The sequence below is a fragment of the Leptodactylus fuscus genome, chromosome 1 (genome assembly GCF_031893055.1).
Source record: "Leptodactylus fuscus isolate aLepFus1 chromosome 1, aLepFus1.hap2, whole genome shotgun sequence".
NCBI classification, from domain to species: Eukaryota; Metazoa; Chordata; class Amphibia; order Anura; family Leptodactylidae; genus Leptodactylus; species Leptodactylus fuscus.
In genome coordinates, this window is record NC_134265.1 from 33,375,803 (window position 1) to 33,401,870 (window position 26,068).

Consider the following 26,068-nt stretch of genomic DNA (forward strand, 5'->3'; position numbering starts at 1 on the left):
TTTACATAGTGACTTTGGGATAGAAGTATTTGAAGTTAACCCTTTCCCGCCGATGGCATTTTTTGATTTTCATTTTTGACTCCCCTCCTTCTAAACCCCATAACTTTTTTATTTCTCCGCTCCCAGAGCCATATGAGGTCTTAATTTTTCCTGGGACAAATTTTTCTTCATGATGCCACCATTAATTATTCTATATAATGTACTGGGAAGCAGGGAAATAATTCTGAATGGGGTGGATTTGAAGAAAAAATGCATTTCTGCGACTTTCTTACGGGCTTTGGTTTTACGGCGTTCACTGTGCAACCAAAATGACATGTCCCCTGTATTCTGTGTTTCGTTACGATTCCGGGGATATCAAATTTATATGGTTTTATTTACATTTTGACCCCTTAAAAAAAATCCAAAACTGTGTTAAAAAATTATTTTTTGAAAAGTCGCCATATTTCGACAGCCGTAACTTTTTATACGTGCGTGTATGGGGATGTATAGGGCGTCTTTTTTTGCGGGACCAGGTGTACTTTGTAGTTCTACCATTTTCGGAAAATTTTATTGCTTTGATCACTTTTTATTCAAATTTTTATCAGAATCAAAACAGTGAAAAAATGGCGGTTTGGCACTTTTGACCATTTTTCCCGCTACGGCGTTTACCGAGCAGGAAAAATATTTGTATAGCTTTGTAGAGCGGGCGATTTCAGACGTGGGGATACCTAACATGTATGTGTTTCACAGTTTTTAACTACTTTTATATGTGTTCTAGGGAAAGGGGGGTGATTTGAATTTGTAATCCTTTTTATTTTATTTTTTATATTTTTTTTACTTTTTTAAACTTTTTTTTTTGCATTTATTAGACCGCCTAGGGGTATTGACATGGGTGGGTGGTGTCACGGATTGTCAGAGCGGTGGGGGTCGGCAAACATGGCTGCTCCGGAGCGTTATAGAGCGCCTCCTGGAGAATCATTAAGGTGAGGGGCAAAGTGGTAAAGTATATGTATATGTGATTGTGTGGGGTTAGGGGCGAGGCTGTAGAGGGCAATATGAATTTTGTGGCTTGCTATGGTCCAAAGTGTGTGAGATTGCAGAGATGGTGGTGTGAGTTTGGGGTTTGTGGAGGTCCTGGCATAAACGTATGTGCGCTATTGTGACGAAAAATAGCCTACTGTTTAATCTGGTGTATTAACTATGTTTGTGGAAAATTTCAGCCAAATCGGTGGAGCGGTTTTTCCGTGATTGAGGAACAAACATCCGAACATGCAAACATCCAAACACACAAACCCACAAACTCACAAACTTTCACATTTATAATATTAATAGGATTATTAGTCCCCCATGAGCATAGCCTCCGGGTCTTCTCCGTATAATAAAGCAGAGGCCCAGCAGCTTTGGCGACTTTTATATTTAAATATCTGACATAATAGTATGGAGGATGTCGGGAGAGGGTTAAAGTATGAAAGAAATGGAGTTGAAGTAGGTGGTGAAAGGTCCTCTAAAATCAAGATCACAAAGATATTCTAAAATGTATTTATCAAAAAATATTACAAATTTCGAGGTCAGTCTGTTCTCTTCTTTAAGTACATCCTATGGGTATATAATATACTTGAGTTACCTTGGTGTTGAATTACCTTTCAGCTTTCTCAACTTTAAGAGGAAAACAAATGGCGTTATTTAAAAGTTCATCCTTAAAGTTGTACTGCAGGCAAACCTCACCCTCCGCTTCAGTCTCCACCTAGGAAATGGAAAAGTGGCTGTAAAGTGATATTCCCATCTCTAGGATCATATGTAATCTTGTAGCTTAAAGGGATTCTACCACTAAAACCTTTTTATTTTTGTGGATAAGACACCGGAATAGCCTTTAGAAAGGCTATTCGTCTCTTACCTTTAGACATGGTCTCCGCCGTACCATTCCTTAGAAATACCGTTTTTTACTGGTATGCAAATGAGTTATCTCGCAGCGATGGGGGCGGGCCCTAGCGCTCAAACAGCGATGGGGGCATCCCGACCGCAGCCAGAGAATTGTCTCCAGCGCCGCCTCCTTCTTTGTCCGCAGCGTCATCTTCAATGTCTTCTTCCGGCGCAGGCTTGTAACTTCTAGGCGCCGGGCCTTGAGCAGAGCAGACTGCGCAGGCGTACAGGCCACGGGAAAATGGCCGTTCGAACAGTATTGTTAGCCGCCATTTTTCCATGGCCTGTGCACATGCGCAATGTGCTCTACTCAAGGCCCGACGCCTAGAAGTTACGAGCTATATTCTCTTACTTTCATCTCCCTGCATGTTGCTTTTATTTGCTGAGTCCTGATAAGTGCTAGAACAGTTTCTTGAAAATTTTCACAATGGTCTTGATTAGGGTTGAGCCGATCTTCAGACTTCAGGATCGTTTTTAAAATCCGATTTCTGATCATTTTCCATTCGAACCCGATCCCAGTTCCGATCCTAATGTAAGTCAATGGTCAATGGTTTTAATGATCGAAGATCGGATTTTAAAAACGATCCTATTCACTACACAGCATGGAGTCCAAAAATTGAACACTTTAATTTTTGGACTACATGCTGTGTAGTGATGAAAAAAAAAATTCGACAGCTACTCAGTCCCCTAGGTGTCCGCTTACCTGCACAGATCCACTGCTTCTGCCACTCCCCGTTCTTTTTGCTCGTCTTCTCTCTCATTCACATGCCTTCAGAGCGCCGTGTGCGCCCCTGCCTCTCTAGGCTAATGTCAGAGATGCTGGGAGTAGGCGGAGCTTGTTGTCGTTTAGGAGAGGGTGGGCGGGTACAGGGTGGGGAGACGTGAGTGCATCACTCAAGTCTCCCCTCCCAGTACCCACTCCTAAGCCATAAGCCCCACCTTCTCTCAGCATCTCTAACACTAGTGTAACATCTCTGCCTGTTCGGGTCACTGCACCACCCTCTGCTCGAGTGCTGTGGCGCAGGAGGCGGGTGCAGTTTGGTTCTTGGATTAAAGTTTTTGGTCGCACTGTGTGAACTCGGCTCTAGTGCTGTGATTGCATTTGCACCACACCCGTCTTCTGCTAATGATGCCTCTGTCCATTAAGTGGTTAATCTGGCCTTGTCCTGTGATTGACAGCTGCCTTCCTGTGAACTCCAGAGGCGGGTTCTTCCTCCCTATTTAGCCTTGGTTCCCATTCACACCAGTGCTTGCTATTGCCGTGTGCATACTTGCTCTTACTGTCCCTGTTTGCTTATACTATTTTCCTTGACCTTTGGCTTCCCTGATTGATTATTCTTTTGACTCCGATTTGGCACTTCATCGCTCGACTGTTACCGAACCCTGGCTAGCTGACTTCCCATTGTTGTCGTTTGTCTTGTCTGCGTTTTGTGTTTCACGTATTCAGGGAGGGACTGTCTTCGTGGTTGTCACCTATTACCTAGAATAGGGTCTGGCAATAGGAAGGGAAAGTTGGGGGCTTCAGCTTAGGGCTCACTGTCTCTTGTGCCCCGCCCCAGGGTTTTAACAGTTACTGAGAAATTGCTGTCCTAGCAATTCCCTTACAACTAACCTGGGAGGCGGGGGTGCGCACAGCACTCTGGAGGCATGTGAATGAGAGAGAAGAGGAGCAAAAAGAACGGGGAGAAGCAGTAGCAGTGGATCTGTGCAGGTAAGTTGAGCGGAATTCCGATCCCAATCTTTTTTAGGCTGGATCGGAAACTGATCACGATCGTGAAATTTACTTGATCGGGATCCAATCTTTTCCAATCCCGATCGCTCAACCCTAGTCTTGATTTTCCATACCAGTCTTGGTAATCCCTGTCCCACTAGGTGCAGGCCTTGTCATAAATTTGACTGGGTTGATGGCCCACCCTACTCCCAGGCTACGACTAAGTAACATTTGTTTCAAAACGCGTCAGCCTGGACGCTCCTTTTATCTTGTAATTTGTGAGTCAAATATGGCCATACATAATATGGCATTTTTGTAAACTTTTTTTAATGAAGCAAAAATAAAAACTTGGATGTTACATCATCTTTAACCATTGATTGCTGGATACCTTTCTTGAAAGTTGTTTCTACTCCCAATATGCCTTCTTTAAGAAATGTGGACTGTAGAGTGAAAAACTTAAAAAGCTGCATTTTTGTGCAAATATTATGACTTTTTTCAAGACATAATAAATTAGCCCCATTGGTTCTATTTTGTCTCCAGGTACTATAGGTGAGGTTTCTTGGATCTGATTTTCTTGACTTGATACTACCTACCTTTCCTTTCAGTTGAGCATAGATAATGGACTTTTGTCCCTGGAAGATGGCAGTGGGGACTTTAGACAGGAGAATGGCTTCCATACCAGAAGGAAGAGACCAAGTCAGTGAGACATTCGTCATGGTTGGCTGTAAGGCGCATTTTAGAGCACGAAGAACCTAGTAGAAGAAATGGAAAGCAGAATTGTAATTTAATTTTAAAAGGGTTAGGATAAGGGGGCGTTCACACTACCGTCGGTGTCCGACATGTAGTGTCCGCTCCTAGTGTCCACTCAAAATCTGTCACGGACACTAGGAGCGGACACTAGATGTGTCCGTGACACCTGTCATTCACTTGAATGGGCATCGGGTGCGTTCTTTTGCACTCCGTGCCCGTCCTTTCCTGTCCGCAAGAGAAGATGTCCGACTTCTCAAGCGGACAGAAGAACCCTGCATGCAGGGTTCCTCGTGACAGATTTTGAGCGGACACTAGGAGCGGACACTACATGTCGGACACCGACGGTAGTATGAACGCTCCCTAAGAGTGATGGCCTCATTTCAGGATAACCCAGCAAAATCAAATCAGTTGGGCTCCAGCTCTGGGGAAAGTTAGGGACCCTTTGCTTAGTTCAGGCTGTACAGCACACCATACATACTAATAAGTAATGGCCAAACACCCTCCTCCCTTATAGGCAGCACCACCTAACCATCTAATGTGTCCTCCTGAGTCTCTCTGATGGTGGAGGAGATAAAGGTTAGGTAGTTGGCTTTCAGCTAGCCAATCCTTTTGTCTCCATGGAGATAAGTCATTGCCAAATGTGTTGGGCAATAGCTTTCTCCCTTCTCCCTATTCGGGTCACCGGCACTAGTCAACTTGGCCACAGCTATTTTATACCCTGCCTACCAATAAGTATTAGGACCCCTGTGGTAGAATAGAAAACACCATTTCTTCATACACAATAGTTGGTAGACCCCAGCAGACTCTTCCTTACGGATGGTACTGATCCACACAATACTCCCGGATGCCTGGTGACACTCCTGGTGTATGTGAGCCATCGGTTGGGTGCGGTTTCTCTGGCCAGCACTCGTCGGTCTCTATCTCCCAGTTTCAGGGGTCTGCCGACTCAGGGCACATTCAGACAATCACCCTTCACCTTCCACTTTGTAATCACATAGGCTACTGTCGATTTTGGGTAATTCAGTTCGCTTGCTATGTCCCTTAAGGATCAACCATTTCTGTGGTACCCCACAATTACCCCTTTCTCGAAATCGGACAACTCTGCACTTTGTGGCATCTTGCATGCGACTAATGTCAATGCTGTTTCCTATTTAACGGCGGAAGGCGTGACGTACATCAGGACCGCAGATATCGTCATTTGCATGGGTGTCCACATACTTACTGGTAGACAGTGTATGTATCACCCTAGTGATAGTCTAATGATGTCAACATTGTGATCTCTGAAAATTGTCTTGAATAAAAATAAAAAATGTCCCAGGGCGTACAATGCTACAATACAGACCTTCGTGTCTTAATAGTTGCCCTGTGTGTGATTTAATCTGACCTGCCCTGGCAATATAGTTGACAACACATGGGGTCTTCTTATTGCCCCCACAATATTAAAGGGGAGGGTTATGATAGGTTACTATGACAGCTGGAGCATACCAACGGCTCCCGGGTTTGTCATCTACACACTTAAGGGGAATTTCTGTAAATGTAAAAAATTTATATAACAATTCAAATCACCTTGTGGTGAAATATGCCTGCCCCTACTGGGGGCCCGTGTGTCTTATGTCATGTCACTGGGGCCCCCTAGAGGGAAGAAGAGGAAGTGGAGGCAGCGGGAGTCGGGATCGGTAAGTAAGGCTGTGGACCCATGGCAAGAATATTTGTTGAGAAAACCCCAACAAATACTGTCATATACTGTTGTCATGAAAACATTTTTCAATTTTTAAAAGTATAAACATAACAAAAATGATATAAACATGGAATCATCATGATCATATATTGTAATTTTTTTTAGGAAAGATAGTTACACTTTCCTTTATGTTGTATTGTGCTTTGCTCATGTGTTAACCACATTACTTATATGTGTGTTTCACCCACTGGTGTTTGTGTGGGTATCATGGTGGCACAATGGTTAATGTTGTTGTCTGGCAGGACTGTCTAGGGGCAACCTCTGTGATCCATTCCAGCCCTGCAGTTGTTTTTTAAATGGAACCTTCAGCAGTCAAGAAAGGGGCATATGTGAATATATACTGAAATGATACCTGTTGTACCCCGATACATTCCTCACTAAGACATGAGACTGGGTACATGCCAATGACAAGAACTCACCTTGGTTTGCATTCTGTCTTTACCGGTGATGAACTCAAATATTCCACCTCCTGCTCTGGCCATGCCTTTAATGAGGGATGTAGAGGCGCCTTCACCGATCCCGAATGTGAAGCATCTACACAGAACATGTGAGATGTCATATGAATCAGCCATAGTAGAATGCTATGTCCTCCACCTTACTAGGGTTCTTTGAGGTACTAAGTAAAGCTGTCCGTACACATTAGACATTGTTCGAGCCATTGCTCGCCTGAAATGAACTATGGTTGGTTGGTTGTACGGCCAACTATCTCAAACACAGGAACAACCACAAACCTTCCACCGAGCATTCTACTACCCCAGGAAGATTAACAGATGAAATTCATTCAATGCTACTGAAGTGCTGAAAACAGGACATGATGGACACTTTGTGGGTGTGTTAGTAGTCTAACACATGCCCACAATACAAAAATCCTCAACAGGTATGTCAGTCTAGACCATACCCACAGATCTGACAGAGGGCAGAAAAAATCCAACACGACAGATTTTGGTTCTGATCAACTTTAGTTGAAGGTTGACTATGTAGGGCAGTGATTTTCAACCTTTTTTGAGCCGCGGCACACTTTTTACACTTAAAAAATCCCGGGGCACACCACCAACCAAAATGGCACAAAATGACACTAAAACAGTACATATTATACATATAGTTAATAATATAGATTCTAAATGGTTGATTCTTTGGTTGAAATAAACTGCCGCAAAATCTGCAACAAAAATGCTGCGTTTATGCAACGTGGGGCCTCAGCCTTACGCATACAAGTGGCACGCATGTGGTTTTCACTGATATAAACATTAAAAATTAATTGACAGGGCCACAAATGCAGACAGATATAGGGTATATATAGGACAGATATAGGATAGGTATAGGACAGATATAGGACCTGCTCTATAATTTTCAGCTCTTCAATTTGGCCCAGATACACAGCCACAAAAAGAATGGCTGTATATATGGGTCCTTAGAAATATATAGGTCTGTACTCTTATCCACAGTTGTGTATAAAAAGTCTGGTCATGTATATTACAGGTTACAACTCAATATGCCTCATATTAATAGCAGTGAACCCCATCATGTCCCTCACATTAACCCCCTGTGTGCTTTACATAAGGGATACTGATATGTGAGACATATGGAGGTGATAATTAAGTAAATATCTTCATTATATAGTACCCCCATATGTCACACATGTTATTAACTCTTATGTGAGCCACACAGGGGTTAATATGAGGGACATGATGGGGTTAATTGCTATTAATGTGAGGCACATGGAGTTACTAAAACTAAAGTAATCCCCCCAAATGCCTGACATTCATAAGAATAGTTACTAACCTGGTGTTTTCTTTTACTTTCACTTTGTTCAGCTTCCTCTCCTCCTCTCCTCCTCAGGGCTGCAGACGGCAGGAGCCTCCTCCTCACGTGTAGCAGCAAGTCCAGGGAGCCCTTATCATGTGCAGTGAGAGGCTCACCTCTGATTGGTGGGCAGGGAGAGAAGGGGGCGTGTCCTACACCTCAGCTCTAGCAGAGCAGTGAAGGGACGCTCCGTCTACATTTACACGGGGACTGGCTGCTGTGCCAGCAAAATAGGTCTCCCGTGCCAATCTTGGCATGCGTCTGGGGAACTTTACCCGCGGCACACCCGACCATGTGTCACGGCACACTAGTGTGCCGCGGCACACTGGTTGAAAATCACTGATGTAGGGCATACTACCATAGGTTTATGTATGACTAATCAAAAGTAGACAGTCCAAAATCTTCCACTTCAGCAGTTTAAAATCTAATGTGCATGGTTAGCTTAAAGAGGACCGTTCATGGTTTGGGGCACAGGCAGTTCTGTATACTGCTGGAAAGCCGACTTCCTATCGACTTTCCTGATCTGTGTCCCGGGTAAAAAGCTATTGGTCCCGGTACCGTAGCTCTTTACAGTCAGAAGGGCGTTCCTGACAGTCACTCAGGTACGTCCTTCTCCACAGCAGCGCCTATCGCGCTGTACAGTGTGAGCGGGGAGGAACGCCCCCTCCCTCTGCTCATAGTGCTCGTCCATAGACGAATATTAACAGGAAGGGAGGGGGCGTTCCTCCCCGCTCACACTGTACAGCGCGATAGGCACTGCTGTGAAGAAGGACGTACCTGACTGACTGTCAGGAACGCCCTTCTGACTGTAAAGAACTACGGTACCCGGACCAAAAGCCCTTTACCCGGGGCACAGATCGGGAAAGCCGACAGTGCATTGAATTCAGTGCACTTTCGGCTTTCCAGCAGTATATAGAACTGTGAAGAAAATCCAGCTCCACTCCAAGGTCTTTTTAAAATAAAACTTAACATTTATTGTACACTGTGTAAAATCCAATCAAAAATGAAGAAACATGAACACCATTTTATTTAAAAAGACCTTGGAGTGGAGCTGGATTTTCTTCACGGATTTTCTGCATTTGTGTCCCAAGCCGATGGGTCGTATCCGGGCTTCCTCCAATCTTTAATACTGAAACGGCATCACCGTGGATAGATCTTTCAAGCAATTCAAAGGTCAAGTAAGTGGGCTGTGTTTTCCCCTTTCCATTTCCCTATTTTTTGCTTCAATTTTCGGTATATAGAACTGCCTGTGCCCCAAACCATGAAACGTCCTCTTTAAGGGTAAGGGTTTCGGTGAGTTAAGAAAAAAAAATTCCAAGCTTAGGCTAGGTTCAAACTTGCACTTGCTGTCCATCATTTGGGACCCGAGCGATGGAGAACCTTTCCACTAAAACAGTGATTACCTAAGGACACCTGTGGACCCCATAGAATACAATGGGGTCTGCCGTGTGTCTGTTGGGTTTCTGCCATTTTTATACTGAAGCCAGCGGAGAGAAAAGTCCTCTGTGTGGAACTTTTCTTTCTGACAATTTTCAGCAGAATCTGTGCTTGAGTCTCCTATGGAGATTTTGACACAGATGTGAACCTAGCCTTACTTAATGGTACAAATAAAAAAAAATTGTAATAATTGAATAAGGCATTAAATGATCGGTGGGAAAAAGATATAGGGACCCAATAGGATTATTGATATTACCGGTGATTCTGACCATTTCTCTGGACTTCGTCAATCACCTCTTTTGTGTTCCCGACCTCACCATCAGTGAAGAGGAAAAGCTTAAAAGAGAATAAATATACAGTAAAGAGCTCGACTGATCACAGAATTTAAAAAATGGTCGATAAATCATTAATAAAGGGGTTTCCCATGAGCATAACCCTAGATAAACTTGTAATTGAAAATATAAATAATTTTGCAGAGATTAAAATATTTCCTGTAACCATCTCAGTGGTGACATCTCATGTCTTGATCGTTTGGCAATGGATACGACCATGAGGGCAGGAACTTTGTATGGTCTGGGACTTGTCAGAAACCAAGCTATGATTTCCTTTGTGTTGTTGGGTTATCTTCTTGTATATGTATTCCCCATGGCTGCTTCCATGTAAGGAATAAGGACCCCTTTGAACTACTCCCCATGTTATATTGAAATGGATTTCTTGGTATTGCTTTCCACCACAATTGACTTTCTGCATCAATTGCAGCGGAATAATGCAGAGTAGTACTCATTCTGATGCAGGTGCCCAGTCAGGCATCTGCTCCTAACACCCAGGATCGGCAGAATCCTGATACAGGGCATTAAACCCCTTAGATGTCGCGGTTAATAGTGACTGTGGTACCTAAGGGGTGTTGGAGGGAGTAGGCTCCCTCCGAGAGACATCAAAATTTGCAGGGGTCCATTGCCTTTGCACGACAGCCTTGGGCCTAATCCACAATCCTTACAAACTGCCTGTCAGAACAGCCCGTAACACCCAATAAAATGCATTGCACTAGAACACTTTGTCAAGAAATGTAATGTGGTGAATAGAGATATCTTTATTGAGAAGATATAGAATTCAACACTCACAGATAAAAGCCAATGAAGGTTCACATATTTTTTTTTACCTGTCTTGGGTGGTCTGGTCTTCCAGCAGTACCATAGATTTTCTTTAACGGGCTCAGGATTTCTGTTCCTCCGAAGTTGGCTTTCATCTCCTTGACCTTCTTGGCGGCTTCTTCCATGGATTGTTGTGTATACTCCTTACTCTCCCTAAAGAATACAAATATGAAATAGAAATATATATATATATACACAAAATACAAAAAGTGATGTATAATAAACTCACGTGAAGAAAGATATAAAATGGGAACCAAATCCAAAGATATTAAAGTAACACCCAAGAGGCAAACTCTTCAATAGAAGGACCAGGGTCTCCTGGATAAGAGGGAAAAAAAACAGTGTGATGATGGAAGTAAGAAATACCAAAGTAGACAAGTCTCCTTTACCCCAGAAAGATAGGTGGACCATACCACAAAATATTCAGAATGTTGCTAACTAGATGGTTACTTCTACTAGTCACTAACCTTGGCACTTTCAATACGCTGGGGGGCATTTGGCTCTGAATTCATTGGTGATTCCATACTCCCAGACTGGTCCACCACGAAGATAAACTCTCCAAAGTTTGTCTGTTCCTGCGCAGCTGGGACACTGGGATAGAAGTTAAACATGGCGACAGACTCTGTCATTAAAGATCCTAAAAAAACAGGAAAACAAGAAATCAGATAGTCATGTACAATAGATGGAACAAGATACACAGTTTTCATATATGGACATTTGCAACAAGTGGCTACATAAGAGAGATTTAACACTTATTTGGAAATTTCTGCAGGTAAAAGGGTGAAACTCAAAGGGGTTGTCCAGGATTTAGAGCTGAGTGTTTTTACATTGAGCAAAAAAAAAGTCATACTTACCAATCCCTGGTGCTCCTTTGTCTAGTTTGGATCTCCTATCCCTTCTGCTTCAGGGGCAGAGAAGCTCATATGACCTCTCACATGACAAATTAGTATCCTCAGCCATTGCTGGTAAAGAACTGGTGAAGTATGTTAGTGACATCACCAGTCGTTCGCCAGAGACAGCTGAGACCACCCAGTGGTATCATGTGAGCCTCTCTGCCTCCAGCACAGCAAGCTGCAACATTGGATGGAATTGGGGCTGAACAATGGAGCACTGGGGTAGATGAGTCTTTTTTTTGTTCTTGTTTTACATTCCCACCAACCACCCATGATCTAAGTCCTGGACAACACCTTTAAAGGGTTTGCGTTAGGACAATCCTTACTCTTTTGAAAATAAGCAGATAAAAAGTGTCCTTCTACTGGGACCTCCAACCATTGGGATCAGTGAGGCTCCATTCACATGAACAGTTTGAATGGCCATCACAGCTGAATTTGAATTGAGCTAGTCACATGACCTATTTTTTGACATGTCTTTTTTTCATGAATCCCTCATAAACTTGAGTGCCTGCTGTTCCCCGGGATGTAAAATGTCCGTAAAAAATGTCCTTTAATCACGCCAATTTTGCATAACGATTTTCTGAACAGAGCGTTTGTGTTCAATTTGCCTGAAGGTTTAACCAAACGATAAAGATCCTGAACATTGGACCTCACCTTATCGAATGATCTAATAGGGTACATAAGAAAAGCAACCTCTTCAAGGAAGGACATCAAAAAAGAGTAAACCTTTTGAGAACTTGGCTACTTGAAGATTTTATTCAAAGACGGTACGTAATGCTGAATCTACAGTTAAGAACTAGAGATGAGCGAGTAGTATTCGATAGAGTAGGTATTCGATCGAATACTACGGTATTTGAAATACTTGTACTCGATCGAATACCACTCGCTAATCGAATGGAAAAGTTCGATGCAGAACCAGCATTGATTGGCCGAATGCTATACAGTCGGCCAATCAACGCCGGTTCTTCTCCTACCTTTAGAAGTCTTCTCCGTGCAGCTTCCCCGCGGCGTCTTCCGGCTCTGAATTCACTCTGCCAGGCATCGGGCCTGGGCAGAGCCGACTGCGCATGCCTGCACTACATTTTCTTGTAGTGCGGGCAAGCGCAGTCAGCTCTGCCCAGGCCCGATGCCTGGCAGAGTGAATGAAAAGCTGGAAGATGCCGCGGGGACGCTGCACGGAGAAGACTTCTCGGAGGATCCAGCCTGACCCTCACTCGTGGACTTGGTAAGTATAATTTGATCGAACGTTACTTACCCCTGAAACGAGCATTTTCCCCCCATAGACTATAATAGGATTCGATATTCGATTCGAGTAGTCGAATATTGAGCGGCTACTCGAAACGAATATCGAACATTTTATTGTTCGCTCATCTCTATTAAGGACGTGGCCATTGTTGGACAAATGAAGGTCACGTCCACCAACTGCAGATCTTCTGTATGACACATCTAACACAAGGTAGGGAAAAGCTAGAATGGTATACAATAGAGATGAGCTCCATAGAAATGAATGGATGCACCTGGTACTTCCGCTTTGACGGCAGCTGGCCGCTTAACCCCCCGCGTGCCGGCTACGTCCATTCATTTCTATGCGAGCGTGCTGTTCGGATCGGCTGATCCGAACAGTACTCGCTCATCTCTAGTATACAAGTTACCTTTTGGCTCCTCAGCAGCATTAGATACCACTCCAGCCTCCACGGTTACGCTTGGTTTGTTCACCTCTAAGTAGTAGGCAAGGAGCTCCACGTCTCGCTCAAACTTGTGACCCTCGGCTAGTGATATCTGGAAACATTCGAAGACTTAACAAGTTTTCCCATGAAAATTACCATATTATAAATGGTAGAAAATTAAAAGTTAAAAATTTTTTGCAAATTGAAATACAGTAATTAAAAATGTTAAAGATTTCCTCTGACCATCTTAGTGGTGACAGCCTGTTGTCTTGAAGTGTTGCCAATGGTGGCCGTGAAAGTAAGATCTCTGATGAGTCCCAGACCGTAGAAAGTTCCTGCATTCATGGTCCTATCCACTGGCAATTGATCAAGACAAAAGACTTCACCACTAAGAAGGTCAGAGAAAATCTTTTAAATTCTCTAAAACGTAAAATTTAATTTTCTATGTCACCAAATCTAGATATGGTTATGTTCACGGGAATATTCCTATGAAGAGTAGCTGAAATTTCTAATGTTTTTGTAAATTAACAGTGCAGGTGAATATAAGAAACTTTCTATTACATATAGCCTGAGGATAGTGCTTCTGTATGCTGGTATTAGAACCTCTCCTGCCTGGTAAACTGCTCAATTAACCGATATCTATCTTCGGTGTGGAGACAGGTACCGCTAACAAGCAGAGGAGATTAAATAGAGGTCTTTGGAGCGCTGCCCAAAAACATACACATTGCTTTCTCCATTGTCCATGTATTCAATATGGTTTTCTCCAGTCCGCACAGTCCTGTGCTGTCCCCTCACCTTGGCGCCGGTCTTGTCCTCATTAGTATACTCCACAGGGCTGATATCACAGTTGGACGTTATCTTGGCAATGCCATACGCAGACTGGAAGTGAGCGCTCAGACTCAGGGTATATGGCATCTCTCCGACAGGCACTTGTGGGCGGGTGGCGGTCACACTCACAGCATGTTCTACATGGTGGGCAATGAATAAGGAGAAAATCAGGAAAAGTAAATCAGCCATTGTCATCTATCATTATTTTTTAGCCTCATCACCCTCCATCGTGACTTTTGCACTCCATTTTGAGCGTTGCATGATTTTTTTTACAGGCTTTGTGTTTACGGCATTTACTGTGCAGCCAAAATAACATGTCAGCTGTATTTTATGGGTCCGTATGATTATGGCAATGCCAAATTTATAGAGTTGCACCAGATGTACTTTATATTCATACCAATTTGGAAAATGTCTTGCTTTGATTGCATTTCAGTCCAAATTTTTATGGGATTCCAAACAGAGAAAAATTGGAAGTTCAGCTCATTTGATATATTTTTACTGCTATAGCGTTCACCGTATGTGAAACATATTTTTATATGTTTTTTGATTGGGCGTTTTCAGAAGCAGGGATAAGCCAGATAAGCCTGGGACTCCTCAGTAGGTTACTGAAAGTCATTGTAATTGATTGATGGCTCTTGATTTCATAATAGAGCAGGAGATTCACCCCAAAATGGTGGCCCATGCACCCCTGGGAAAATGGTGCTTTGGTCATCTTTCACTGAGTCTCCCACTGTAAGCATTGCTGCTAAGTTATTGCAATTCTTTGAAACTGATGAGTCTTACACCTGGGACCCCTGCTGATCAGCTGTTTCAATGAGATCTGGCACTCGTCTGAGTGCCGTGACCCCTTCACTGTTTACATTGCATGCTTTCTGTTTTATAGCAAATGTATGTTGTAGCCTTTTCCCTTTTACATCTATGGGATGAGGCTGTAATTATGTCACACAGCCACTATGAAACAAATGCCATGTGATGTAAACAGTGAAGGGGTTACAGAGCTCACATGCGCCCCAGCTCCTTCAAACACCTGCTCAGCAGTGGTCACACTTATTGGACCCCCAATCATCTCTTATTGTTGACCTATCCCGAGTATAGGTTATCAATAATAAGGAAACACCCTTTTAAAATTTCTTTCTACTTGACTTTGATGGGTCAAGAAGTTGGAGCAAAGACGGAGGTAAGGAGCACTTCACCATTATGTCTCTTAAGCTCATCTCTGCTGCTTGTAGAGTTAGTGGGCTCTGTAAGTAACAGACATGAGTGCCAATCTCTACTTCTGCTGCTGCAATGTGATCCTAATGAAGACAGTGGTTGGGTTATCAGACTTTTCCTGACCACTATCTTAATTCTGCTGGCTAAGGGGGCCCAAGTCATCTCCAGCTAACTGTGGGCCACCTACTCCTCGTTATCCTTCTGGCCATCACTTACTGCTACCATTGTCTATGAAATATATGATTTTCTAAATCAATCACTCATTTTTTTCATCATCATATATTACCATAATCCAGTCCTCTGCCTTTACTAGACTTACATCATTTACTATATCATCACTAATAAGGTTATATGGTTACCTGATATTGATCTTACCTTTTGGGGTGTATCTGGGGTTGAGGACAGCAGGAAGCACAAAGCGAACGGCTCCATCTGCCTCGACGGGAAGCTCCCGTACATATTTTAAAGTCACTTCTGCCTCCAGACCAGGTGGTAGGTTCCCAACATTACAGCTGAAAACATCAGCAGAGCTTTCATTTTCTTCCAGAAGAAAAGCCTGCCGGCCTTGGCTCATGGCCTTATCATACGTCTTTTGAGCCTTGAAGAGAAGAAGAAGACAACACATCAAGTTCTGCCTCACTAGGTATATTAAATAATCTTTGGCGACTTCACTCTCTCCTATCCCTACTGGTTCAATACCTTGACCAACCTTAATCCAGACCTACAGAACCTTCTAGGAACCATTGTTTAAATAAGACCCTTAGTTGCCATGATGAAATTTTTAATAATGCCTTCAAAAACACCAAGAAATTACCTGTTTCTTCTCCTGGAGCTCAGCCACAATGGTTTTCCCCTCTATTGTGGCCTCAAAGTTGTAGACGGCAGAGTCTTCATCCATGGGAAACACAAAGACTGCCTCCACTGCCCTCTCCTCCTTGTTCTTGTACTTGAGACTTGTAGACACATCTGCAACAAAGCTTTTAACCTGGACGTCAACTGAGATGTCCTTGAGAGGAACTGAAAGACCCAAAGAAAATGTAGAATGAGATGTTCTTCATCCATTTGAACCTTTACCTTTCTTCTTGGTTGGACATATCCAGGTATATGTGTCACCAGATAAGCAGCTTTTCAAAACATGATTTCACAAGCATTGGTCATGAGATGATATGCTATGTTATATGTGTCTATATGTGGAAATCCAGTGGCTGTGTATTGAAGCCTGTCAAGAGATTTGCTAGCATGTTGTGATATTGAATTCAATTGGTTTCATAAAAAAATTGAAGTCTTTAACCAAATGTGACCTAAGATAAAGGTGGACAAATCGAGATGTTTGTGTTTAGTCCAGGACAACACAAACACTCAGAAGAACTTGTCAAGACTGTTTACCAGTCTTCTAGCTTCTGAAACATAGTCTTGTAGAAATCTTGAACAGAACACATGGGTTATTTTCCTCCTGAACCCATCTATTCTCAGCTGGCAGACAATGGATGGGATTGCACCCCCTGTAACTTTGGCACTATGCCTCTGAGTCAGTCAAAAACAGTAAAAAACATCTCACCTGGCTCTTTGGACCCAACAATGATGAGACCACAACATGGAGGTGACGGCATCTTTGCAGTTGTTCTGTAGGAAGGTAAATCAATACAATCACAAGGATGTCATAAGACACTTCAAACAACAGGATATGGCTATATCTGAGGTTTATCTCTGACTTTTACGATATTCACACAGAAAAGTTTCAGACAACAATCCAAACAAGTCTTCCGAACTTGCTTATTTTATTACAATTGTAGTATTGTCAGATTCCATGCAAAGTATAAGACCACATAATAGACATTACATGATCATAGGGCTTGAGCAACAATACGTTTCAGGCTATGGGTGGCCTTCATCAGGCTGATTTGTAGTATTAAGAGAAATAAGGATACAAACATGACATAGGTGTAACATCTTTGCCCGTGCGGGGTTTGGTATCATCATCCGGCCGCATGCTGCGGCACAGGAGATGTGTTCAGTTGTGATTTATTGCTTTGGGTTCTTCTTGCACTGTCTGAGCACTGCCCTATTCTTTCACCTTGGTAATTGATTTTCCACCACACCCATCTCCTTTACCTTCAGTTTTCTCTGCTCCTCTAATGGTTAATCTGGCCTTGCCCTGTGATTGACAGCTTGCCTTCCTGTCAATTTCATGGGCGGGTTCTTCCTCCCTATTTAGCCTTGGCTCTCATTCACACCAGGGCTTGCTATTGCCTTGTGCATACCTGCTCCTTGCTGTCACTATTTTTCCTTGCATTCTAATCCTTGACCTATGGCTTTCCCTACTGACTATTCTTTGGACTCCGATTTGGCACTGCATCGCTCGACTGTTTACTGACCTCCCTTTGTTGTTATCCATCTTGTCTGCGTTTTGTGTCTCACCTATACAGGAAGGGACTGTCTTTGTGGTTGCCGCCTATTATGTAAGATAGGGCCTGGCAATAGGAAGGGTCAGTTGGGGGCTTCAGCTTAGGGCTCACTGTCTCTTGTGTCCTGTCCCAGGGTTCAACAGCTACCGGAGAATTGCTGTCCTAGCAATTCCCTAACAATAGGGCCCAAAAATGAGAAACCCTGGTAGAGGTCCTAGATTGGTCACTTCTGCAGTATAACATAGTCACAAATCAGTGATATGTGACTATTCACATCACATGTGACTAAAACACAACGACAAGGCCCAAAAGAGGTAACGGAAGGTAAGTATACATGTGATGTGAATACCTTTTATCCATATTCACTAGTGAGCTGACATTCTCACCTTCTTACACTCTCACGTAATAGGGACTGTGTGTAGCACTGAAGGATGGCTGCGGGTGTCCTTAAAGGGTCTGTCAGTAGGAAAATTGGCCACCACTTTCCAAAGATACCTTTATTATCATTTGATTATCATTGATATCAAACTAATGACAGTACCTGATAGGTTGGCCACCACTTTCCAAAGATACCTTTATATCATTTGTCCGGCCCATTTTTGGAGTTTTGTGTAAAATGATCAATGATTTGACTTTTTTCATTCTCTTTTGTGTTTTTTCATTGCAAGCAAAATAAATGAAGATATTACTAAAGAGTTTGTGCTTGCAATCATTTTCTGGAAGAACACGAGTATTATCTGACAGAATTGCAGGGGGGCCAATACTTTTGTATATAGAAAGAAAAATTAACTTTTTAGATGTATGGTGTATAGTGCAGACTGTACAGACTTGTGGAAGAGTTTGTAGTGATTCGTACAGGAAGTGGCTTTCAAGATTGTCTTGATGGCCGACATTCATGAATCCTTGAAGTCTGTGTTTCTCTCTGCTCCATTCTGTGTATACGGTGTTTTTTAGAGAGATGAAGAATAAAACTTTTGTAAGTAATAATTCCTTTTAGTTTATTCAGATATAGCGAGACCCTTAATGATAGCTCTATAAGGGGTTGTAGAAATTTTTTACTGTTGGAGAAGTTGTGGGCGCTATCTTACATATATTATATATATAACCATTGTGGAATTCAATAAATTCCCTAACCTTCAATTCGATAAATTCCCTAACTTTCCAACCCTATTCCCCCTGAGTTGGGTCTGGGTATTGATGAAATCCCCAATTCAAACAGACCAATACATGGTCATATTTGATTATCAACCCTATCATCTATAACTTCCAACTGGAAATCAGGGATAATTCCTTCTCTTACCAATGTTATTGAGAAAATCAATCCGCAATATATTTCTGAATATACTAGCATGATCTGCTAATAAGTAGCCAATTGTTGTGGATGACCCGGCTGCTCCCGTGTCTTAGCTCTGCTACATCTTTGCATATGTGCAGCATACCCAGCTGTATGTACGCTGTGCCTAAGCTCTGCTACATCTGTCAATTTGGCTTACAGGGGTTTTGTTATGGCAGTGTCTGAGCAGCTTCTGTGTTAGAAACGGATGAACGGATGTTGCTGAAATTTGGCACAGTTCCCACCCCCCACCGATCAGAGGCTGAACACCACATTCCTCCGTCACACTCACACAAACTGTACAGCCGAAATACTCCTCTTGCCCACACACAGGCTGCATGTTCGCTACTCTCCTGACCTTCCATTAGACTCCATTTTCTGCAGCTTCCACTCTGTCCGGTTTCATCCTATATAGCTCCGCCCACACAATAGCGCAATCCTATCCAAGAATGGTTCAAGGACCTGTGATGACGTCATCAAGGGTCCTTTAGTGTAGTCTGAACATAAATTCGTTCATAGAGGTCGGGAAGTGAGATCATTTAACAGGATAATAAGTAGTCTATGTTTTAATCGAGGTTATAATATATGTATGTGCCTAATTTCAGGCAAATCGTTCAGCCATTTTTGCGATTTTAGCCATTATTCTGTATAATGTACTGGGAATCTAGAAAAAAATTCAGAATGGGGTGAATTTGAAGAAAAAGTGCATTTCTGCGACTTTCTTACGGGCTTCGGTTTTACGGTGTTCACTGTGCAGCCAAAATGACATGTCCCCTGTATTCTGTGTTTCAGTACGATTCTGGGGATACCAAATTTATTTGTTTTTATTTATATTTAACCTTAAAAAAAAATCCCAAACTGTGTTAAAACATTTTTTTTCTAAAAGTCGCCATATTCTGTCAGCCGTAACTGTTTTATACTTCAGTGTACGGAGATGCATAGGGCGTCTGTTTTTGCGGGACTGGGTGTACTTTTTAGTTCTACCATTTTTGGGAAATGTTATTGCTTTGATCACTTTTTATTCAAATTTTTATCAGAATCAAAACAGTGAAAAAACAGCGGTTTGGCACTTTTGACCATTTTTCCTGCTACAGCGTTTACCATACAGGAAAAATATTTTTATAGATTTGTAGAGCGGGCGATTTCGGACACAGAGATACCTAACATGTATGTGTTTCACAGTGTTTAACTACTTTTATATGTGTTCTAGGGAAAGGGGGGTGATTTTAATTTTTAATACTTTTTAATAATTTTTTTTTCCCACTTTTTTTTTTTTTTTGCATTTATTAGACCTTTAACCCCAGGGGGTCTGATCACTAATGCAATGCATTACAATGCTAATGCATTGCAAAAAATCATCATTTCTTTTGCAGCCTGCAAAAGAAAGAGAAAGCAGACCGGCCGGGAGCCTTTACAAGGCACCCGGCTGTCATGGAAACGTGACGTCGGCCCTGGAGCATGCTCCAGGCGCCGGCGATAACTGGCAAAATGGCGGTGCCCATGCGTCGCTGGGAAAATAGCAACTCCGGTGCCTTTGACCGCAACGCCAGAGGAGTTAATGTCCGGGGACCGATCGGAGACATTAGTGCCAGTTGTCTACTGTGTAAAGCCATAGTTACACACCCGGCATGCGCCGTAATAGTACGGCGGAAGTCGGGAAAGGGTTAAGTGTTGACCATACCTGTTGAAATGTTACTCAATGTCTCATGTCTCTAACTTTCTGTTACTGAATCCATTACCTATTCTCGTCGTATTAATAGACTATATGTTATGTATTAGAGCCAATTGTTCTGTGTATTACCGAAGATAACGACTTCTACCATGTACCGTAACATTTGTGTTCTCCTTATATTTCCTATGTTCACCTTTTAAGAAAAAAAGTAAAAAAATAAATAAAGACAATTGAAACTGAAAGAAAAATAAACCTATAGTAATATGGACCCTTTATAAATCGCTTACAAGGTCACATAGGGTTCCGCTTAGGGCTCCACATCGTAAAAGAATATTGTTAGAGAAGGTTCAAAGGTGGAAATTGATATAATCAGTAAAGCTATAGAATGCCTTATCTGAAGAGCGAGATACCATGTATGCAAATGCCATGGAGAGTTTTCTTCCTTCCTCCTTCTTATTATTTCCTTTTCAACTGCCAACTGGCCTGAATTTTTGGAAACAATGGCAGACATGTCTTGGCCTGAATTGGGGTGTAGGTTACGAAAGACCCGTTTGGGGGCATCCTTGGTAGGTATGGGGAAGTCCTAGGGATGGCTTAGAGACTGAAGGTAAATATTCCAAGACATTTTTTGTCAAAGTTTTGGATTTTTTTTTAAAGAAGTTAAAACATAAAAAAAAACTATATACCGTATATACTCGAGTATAAGCTGACCCGAGTATAAGCCGACCCTCCTAATTTTACCACAAAAAACTGGGAAAACTTATTGACTCAAGTATAAGCCTAAGGGAGGAAATGCAGCAGCTACTGGAAAATTTCAAAAATTAAAATGGTCGGAGTTTTTGGGTGCAGTAGTTGCTGGGGAAGGGGAGGGGGTGTTTTGGTTGTCTGTCTGCCCCTTCCCTGAGCTTGAGGACTGAGGTTTTTTTTCCCCTACTTGGAATTCAGCCTGGCTGAATATAGGGGATCTGCAGTGCTCCTATTAACCCCTTCCCGACGGAATAGAAGCACTGCAGATCCCCTGTATTCAGTAGACCGGGCACTGTCAGACACAGGGATACCTAATGTGTTTGTGTTTCACAGTCATTTTCTACTTTTGTATGTATTCTAGGGAAAGTGAGTGATTTAGAACTTGTATTTAAAAAAAAAAAAAAAAAAAAATTTTTGCACTGTTTTACAGAAGATTCTATACATTGATATTGTGGCTGAATTAAGTATAAGCCGAGGGGGCTTTTTCAGCACAAAAACTGGGCTTAAAAATTCGGCTTATACTCGAGTATATACGGTAAATTTGGTGACCCCGTAATCATGCTGACCAATGGAATACAGTCATGTCATTTTGGCTGCTCAGTGAATTCCGTAAAAAAGAAAGCCCATAAGAAAGTCGCACAGACGCCGTTTTTCTGTAATCCCATCCCATTTACAATTTTACTTCCAGTTTCCCAGTAAATCGTATGGAAGATTAAATGGTACCATTAAAAAGTGCAATTTGTCCCACAAAAATAAAATTAAGTGCTTTGGAAGATGGAAGTAAAAAAAAAAAAAAAAACGAAAATCGGTAAGATGGCTGCAGCGGGGAGAGGTTAAATAAAAAATAGGAGACTGATAGAGATGGATGCGTTAATATACCTATGATACACCACATGTGATATAGCAGCTCAATAGGTCTCTGGAAAATATGTAATACAGTACAATGCAGTTGTTATGAGATAGTCTCTGATTTTGCAATGTTTTTGAAGTAGGCCTGACATATAAGCCCTACTCCAAAAATAAGCAGATACCAATGGTTCAGCTCTATTATATACATCCCCAATGATTGTTTCCTACGCTCCCCCCCATCCACCTACGTTGCTATTGTCCCTTAGACTTTGGGGCATTATAGACACATGGTCCTCTTTTCCTTCTATTTAGGGTGTACAGTAAGTCCAAGTGCACAGTTTACACCGTCTGTGTGTTGGTTATTGCTAATTTGGTGGACTGTCTTCATATCTCCTGCACCACCGGAGAAGGAGCCTCATTGGTGCCTCCTCATAAATCATGTCCATCCTCTGGTGGGACTGAGCGCCTACACCGCCATGAGCTGGCAAATATTTTGTGATTTATGGTGTAGATCATCATAAATCTAGTGATGCTCCTGGCCTCAGCCATATCATGCCATCTTTCTGGAAAGTGGCGAGGGCAAGAGTAAAAGTAGATCACAACTTTTGCATAAAAACCTAACATGCACAAAAAATTGGGACTTATTAATGCCTTGTATGCCAGGGCAAGGCTCTAGTTAGAAGCAGCACTATGTCTTAATAACGAGACATCGCCATCTTGAGGTGTACAGGGACATCACATATAAGACAATTCCAGGCTATGGACTTATTATGTACTACTTTGCCATTCCCAACAGTGATGGACTGAGGAAGGTTTGAGTGAGTCGAAACGTTCCTACTAGAGATGAGCGAACAGTAAAATGTTCGAGGTTCGATATTCGTTTCGAGTAGCCCCTCAATATTCGACTACTCGAATCGAATATCGAACCCTATTATAGTCTATGGGGGGAAAATGCTCGTTTCATGGGTAGGCAACGTTCAATCAAATTATACTTACTAAGTCCACGAGTGAGGGTCGGGCTGGATCCTCCGAGAAGTCTTCTCTTTGCAGCGTCCCCGCGGCGTCTTCCAGCTCTTCATGCACTCTGCCAGGCATTGGGACTGGGCAGAGTCCGCACTACAAGCGGACATGCGCAGTCGGCTCTGCCCAGGCCTGATGCCTGGCAGAGTGAATTCAGAGCCGGAAGACGCCGCGGGGAAGCTGCACGGAGAAGACTTCTAAAGGTAGGAGAAGAACCAGCGTTGATTGGCCGACTGTATAGCATTCAGCCAATCAATGCTGGTTCTGCATCGAACTTTACCATTCGAATAGCGAGTGGTACTCGATCGAGTACGAGTATTTAGAATACCGTAGTATTCGATCGAATACCTACTCAATCGAGTACTACTCGCTCATCTCTAGTTCCTACCTTACGATGGATATCAAGAATCATTGAGAAATAATATTGGATGAATGTGGACTTCAATAAAGAACAAATTTCTATCAAGCATATGAATTGAGAGCGCACTGGAATTGTCTTATACAGGTGCTGGGTCTTCCATTAGCACCTCCTGATAGAATGGAGTGTTGGAACATTTGTAACAATTCGGAATATTGGGGTCTAATCCAGTTTGTTACGAACTGATTTACAAATAATATACATGACTGGTGTTTCTTATAGTATATGGATCATTATTGATGTAAATCCTCAGGCAAACACTTTTCCCATCTACCCCCATCAGCTCCTAACAAGGAAATAGTGGAAGAAATGACAAATACTCCCATGTGAACTGGGCTCCCGAAAAAATTAAATAAAGGACTCCATCCCACAGTCATAGGGCCCCTATCTGGTCTCTGGTTCTGGTTCCCCCATGTGAACGTTGATGGCACTGATGCTATCTTGTAGACTACATGTACCGTACCTCTGGTTACATATACTCTTGTGTGCTATGCTTTTTCTATGTTTATGTGTATAGTATGTACCGCACCTCTGTATACATATACTATATTACATACTAGATGCGTTGCACCTCTGTATACATATACTATATTACATACTAGGTGAGTTGTATCTCTGTGTAGATACTATTATGTGTACAGTATGTACCGCACCTCCGTATACATATACTATATTACATACTAGATGAGTTGTATCTCTGTGTAGATACTATTATGTGTACAGTATGTACCGCACCTCTGTATACATATACTATATTACATACTAGATGAGTTGTATATCTGTGTAGATACTATTATGTGTACAGCATCTACCGCACCTCCGTATACATATACTATATTACATACTAGATGAGTTGTATCTCTGTGTAGATACTATTATGTGTACAGCATGTACCGCACCTCCGTATACATATACTATATTACATACTAGATGCGTTGCACCTCTGTGTAGATACTGTTATGTGTACAGCATGTATCGCACCTCCGTATATATATACTATACAGTTACAGTTACATTACCTCAATCAGTGTCTCTGCTTCTCCAGTGCTGAGCTCTAGATTTGTTTCTGTTACTTCCTGAACGCCTGTATATAGGAGACGGCTGCTGTGTCATAATATGGGAGAGTCGGCGGCAGTTGATGAGCAGCCTTTGGACTCTTTGGGGTTTTCCCTTTTTTGTTACCTTACATCCTGGAATTACATTTTTTATTTGGGGTGGAGGAGTTGTTTTTCCGCATGGTCTCCGCACGAGTCATGTGGACAGGAAAGTACACTAGATCATGAACTACTTTTCTGTCCGCATGTTCTGTGTGGAGTCTGTGCGGAAAGCATATGGACCTCATTCTAGTCTATGGGGTCTGTGTGCTCTCACCGCACACCACTTGCTAATTCTTTCGGTAGTCCGTTTGGGGGGGGGGGGGTTCCTCTGATTACCAACGTAGATGTGAACCAGGCCTGAGAGACAACTACAAACAATTGCTCCTTCACATAATACTATAGTTTAACTCTTCATTAACCATTGTAAATGACATAAGCTATACTATACTTTTTCTGGCCCAGTAATGCGCCAAGGACCTACACCCCGGCTGAGGACCTCACATATGTCGGAAACCTTTGGCTGATATATCTGGACTCCAGCACTCTGCCTGTCACCTGCTCACAAGGGTTAAACATTAGTGACTGCGTATAGATATACATTTACATATCCTAGCAGTCCATGCTCCTAGGATAAGACTCATCATATGGTCTATCTCTTGGTGTTACTATCTTAACTCTTCTCTTTATCTCACCTTTGCTTCTTTACATAAAAAAACACTTCAAAACCAAATAAAACCATAAACACGAGAGCACAATCTAGAATAAGATTTGCAATATTCCCACAAATCACTCTATTTCCCCATTAACTATCCTCATAGATGTCATGTTCTTTTGACCAATTTTTCCCATAATTTTTTAAACTCCTTCCCGCTGGTGACATTTTTTGATTTTTGTTTTTGACTTCCCGCCTTCCAAACCCCATAACTTTGATATTTGTTCTGTTCACAGAGCCATATGAGGAGTTAATATTTGCGATACAGATTGTTATTCCTAATGTTACCATTTATTATTCTGTACAATGTACTGGGAAGCTGGGAAAAAATCTGAATTGGAGAAAAAGGGCATTTGTACGAGTTTCTTATGGGCTTTGTTGAGGCCTCGTTCACATCTGCATCAGTAATCCGTTTGGGGGCGTCTGCATAGGAACCCCCCGGAACGGACTACTGAACGCATTGGCAAGTGGTGAGCAGTGAAAGCACACGGACCCCATAGACTATAATGGAGTCCGTGTGCTTTCCGCAAGATCTCCACACGAGTCATGCGGACAGGAAAGGAGATCGTGAACTACTTTTCTGTCCGCAGGTTCCGTGCCGACACTGCGCGGAAAGCACACAGACCCCATTATAGTGTATGTGGTCCGTGTGCTTTCACTGTACACCGCTTGCCAATGCGTTCGGTAGTCCATTCGGGAAGGTCCCCTTGCGGACTCCCCCGAACG

At 42.4% G+C, this 26,068-nt stretch overlaps 1 protein-coding gene across 1 annotated transcript in view; it reads right to left on the reverse strand.

Moving 5' to 3' along the window:
• Positions 1-24,647, reverse strand: part of LOC142197952 (von Willebrand factor A domain-containing protein 5A-like) — a 39,492-nt gene extending 14,845 nt beyond the window's left edge. The window contains exons 1-13 of the mRNA XM_075268733.1: positions 24,553-24,647; positions 16,648-16,712; positions 15,904-16,106; positions 15,465-15,687; positions 13,845-14,014; positions 13,035-13,161; positions 10,957-11,126; positions 10,719-10,807; positions 10,498-10,642; positions 9,595-9,674; positions 6,518-6,632; positions 4,204-4,362; positions 1,620-1,723 (exon numbers count right to left, since the gene is read on the reverse strand). Coding sequence (XP_075124834.1) covers positions 1,620-1,723; positions 4,204-4,362; positions 6,518-6,632; positions 9,595-9,674; positions 10,498-10,642; positions 10,719-10,807; positions 10,957-11,126; positions 13,035-13,161; positions 13,845-14,014; positions 15,465-15,687; positions 15,904-16,106; positions 16,648-16,699 — 1,637 coding nt within the window. The 5' untranslated portion in view covers positions 16,700-16,712; positions 24,553-24,647. The remainder of the gene's footprint in view (positions 1-1,619; positions 1,724-4,203; positions 4,363-6,517; positions 6,633-9,594; positions 9,675-10,497; positions 10,643-10,718; positions 10,808-10,956; positions 11,127-13,034; positions 13,162-13,844; positions 14,015-15,464; positions 15,688-15,903; positions 16,107-16,647; positions 16,713-24,552) is intronic.
• Between the last annotated feature and the right edge of the window lie 1,421 nt (positions 24,648-26,068).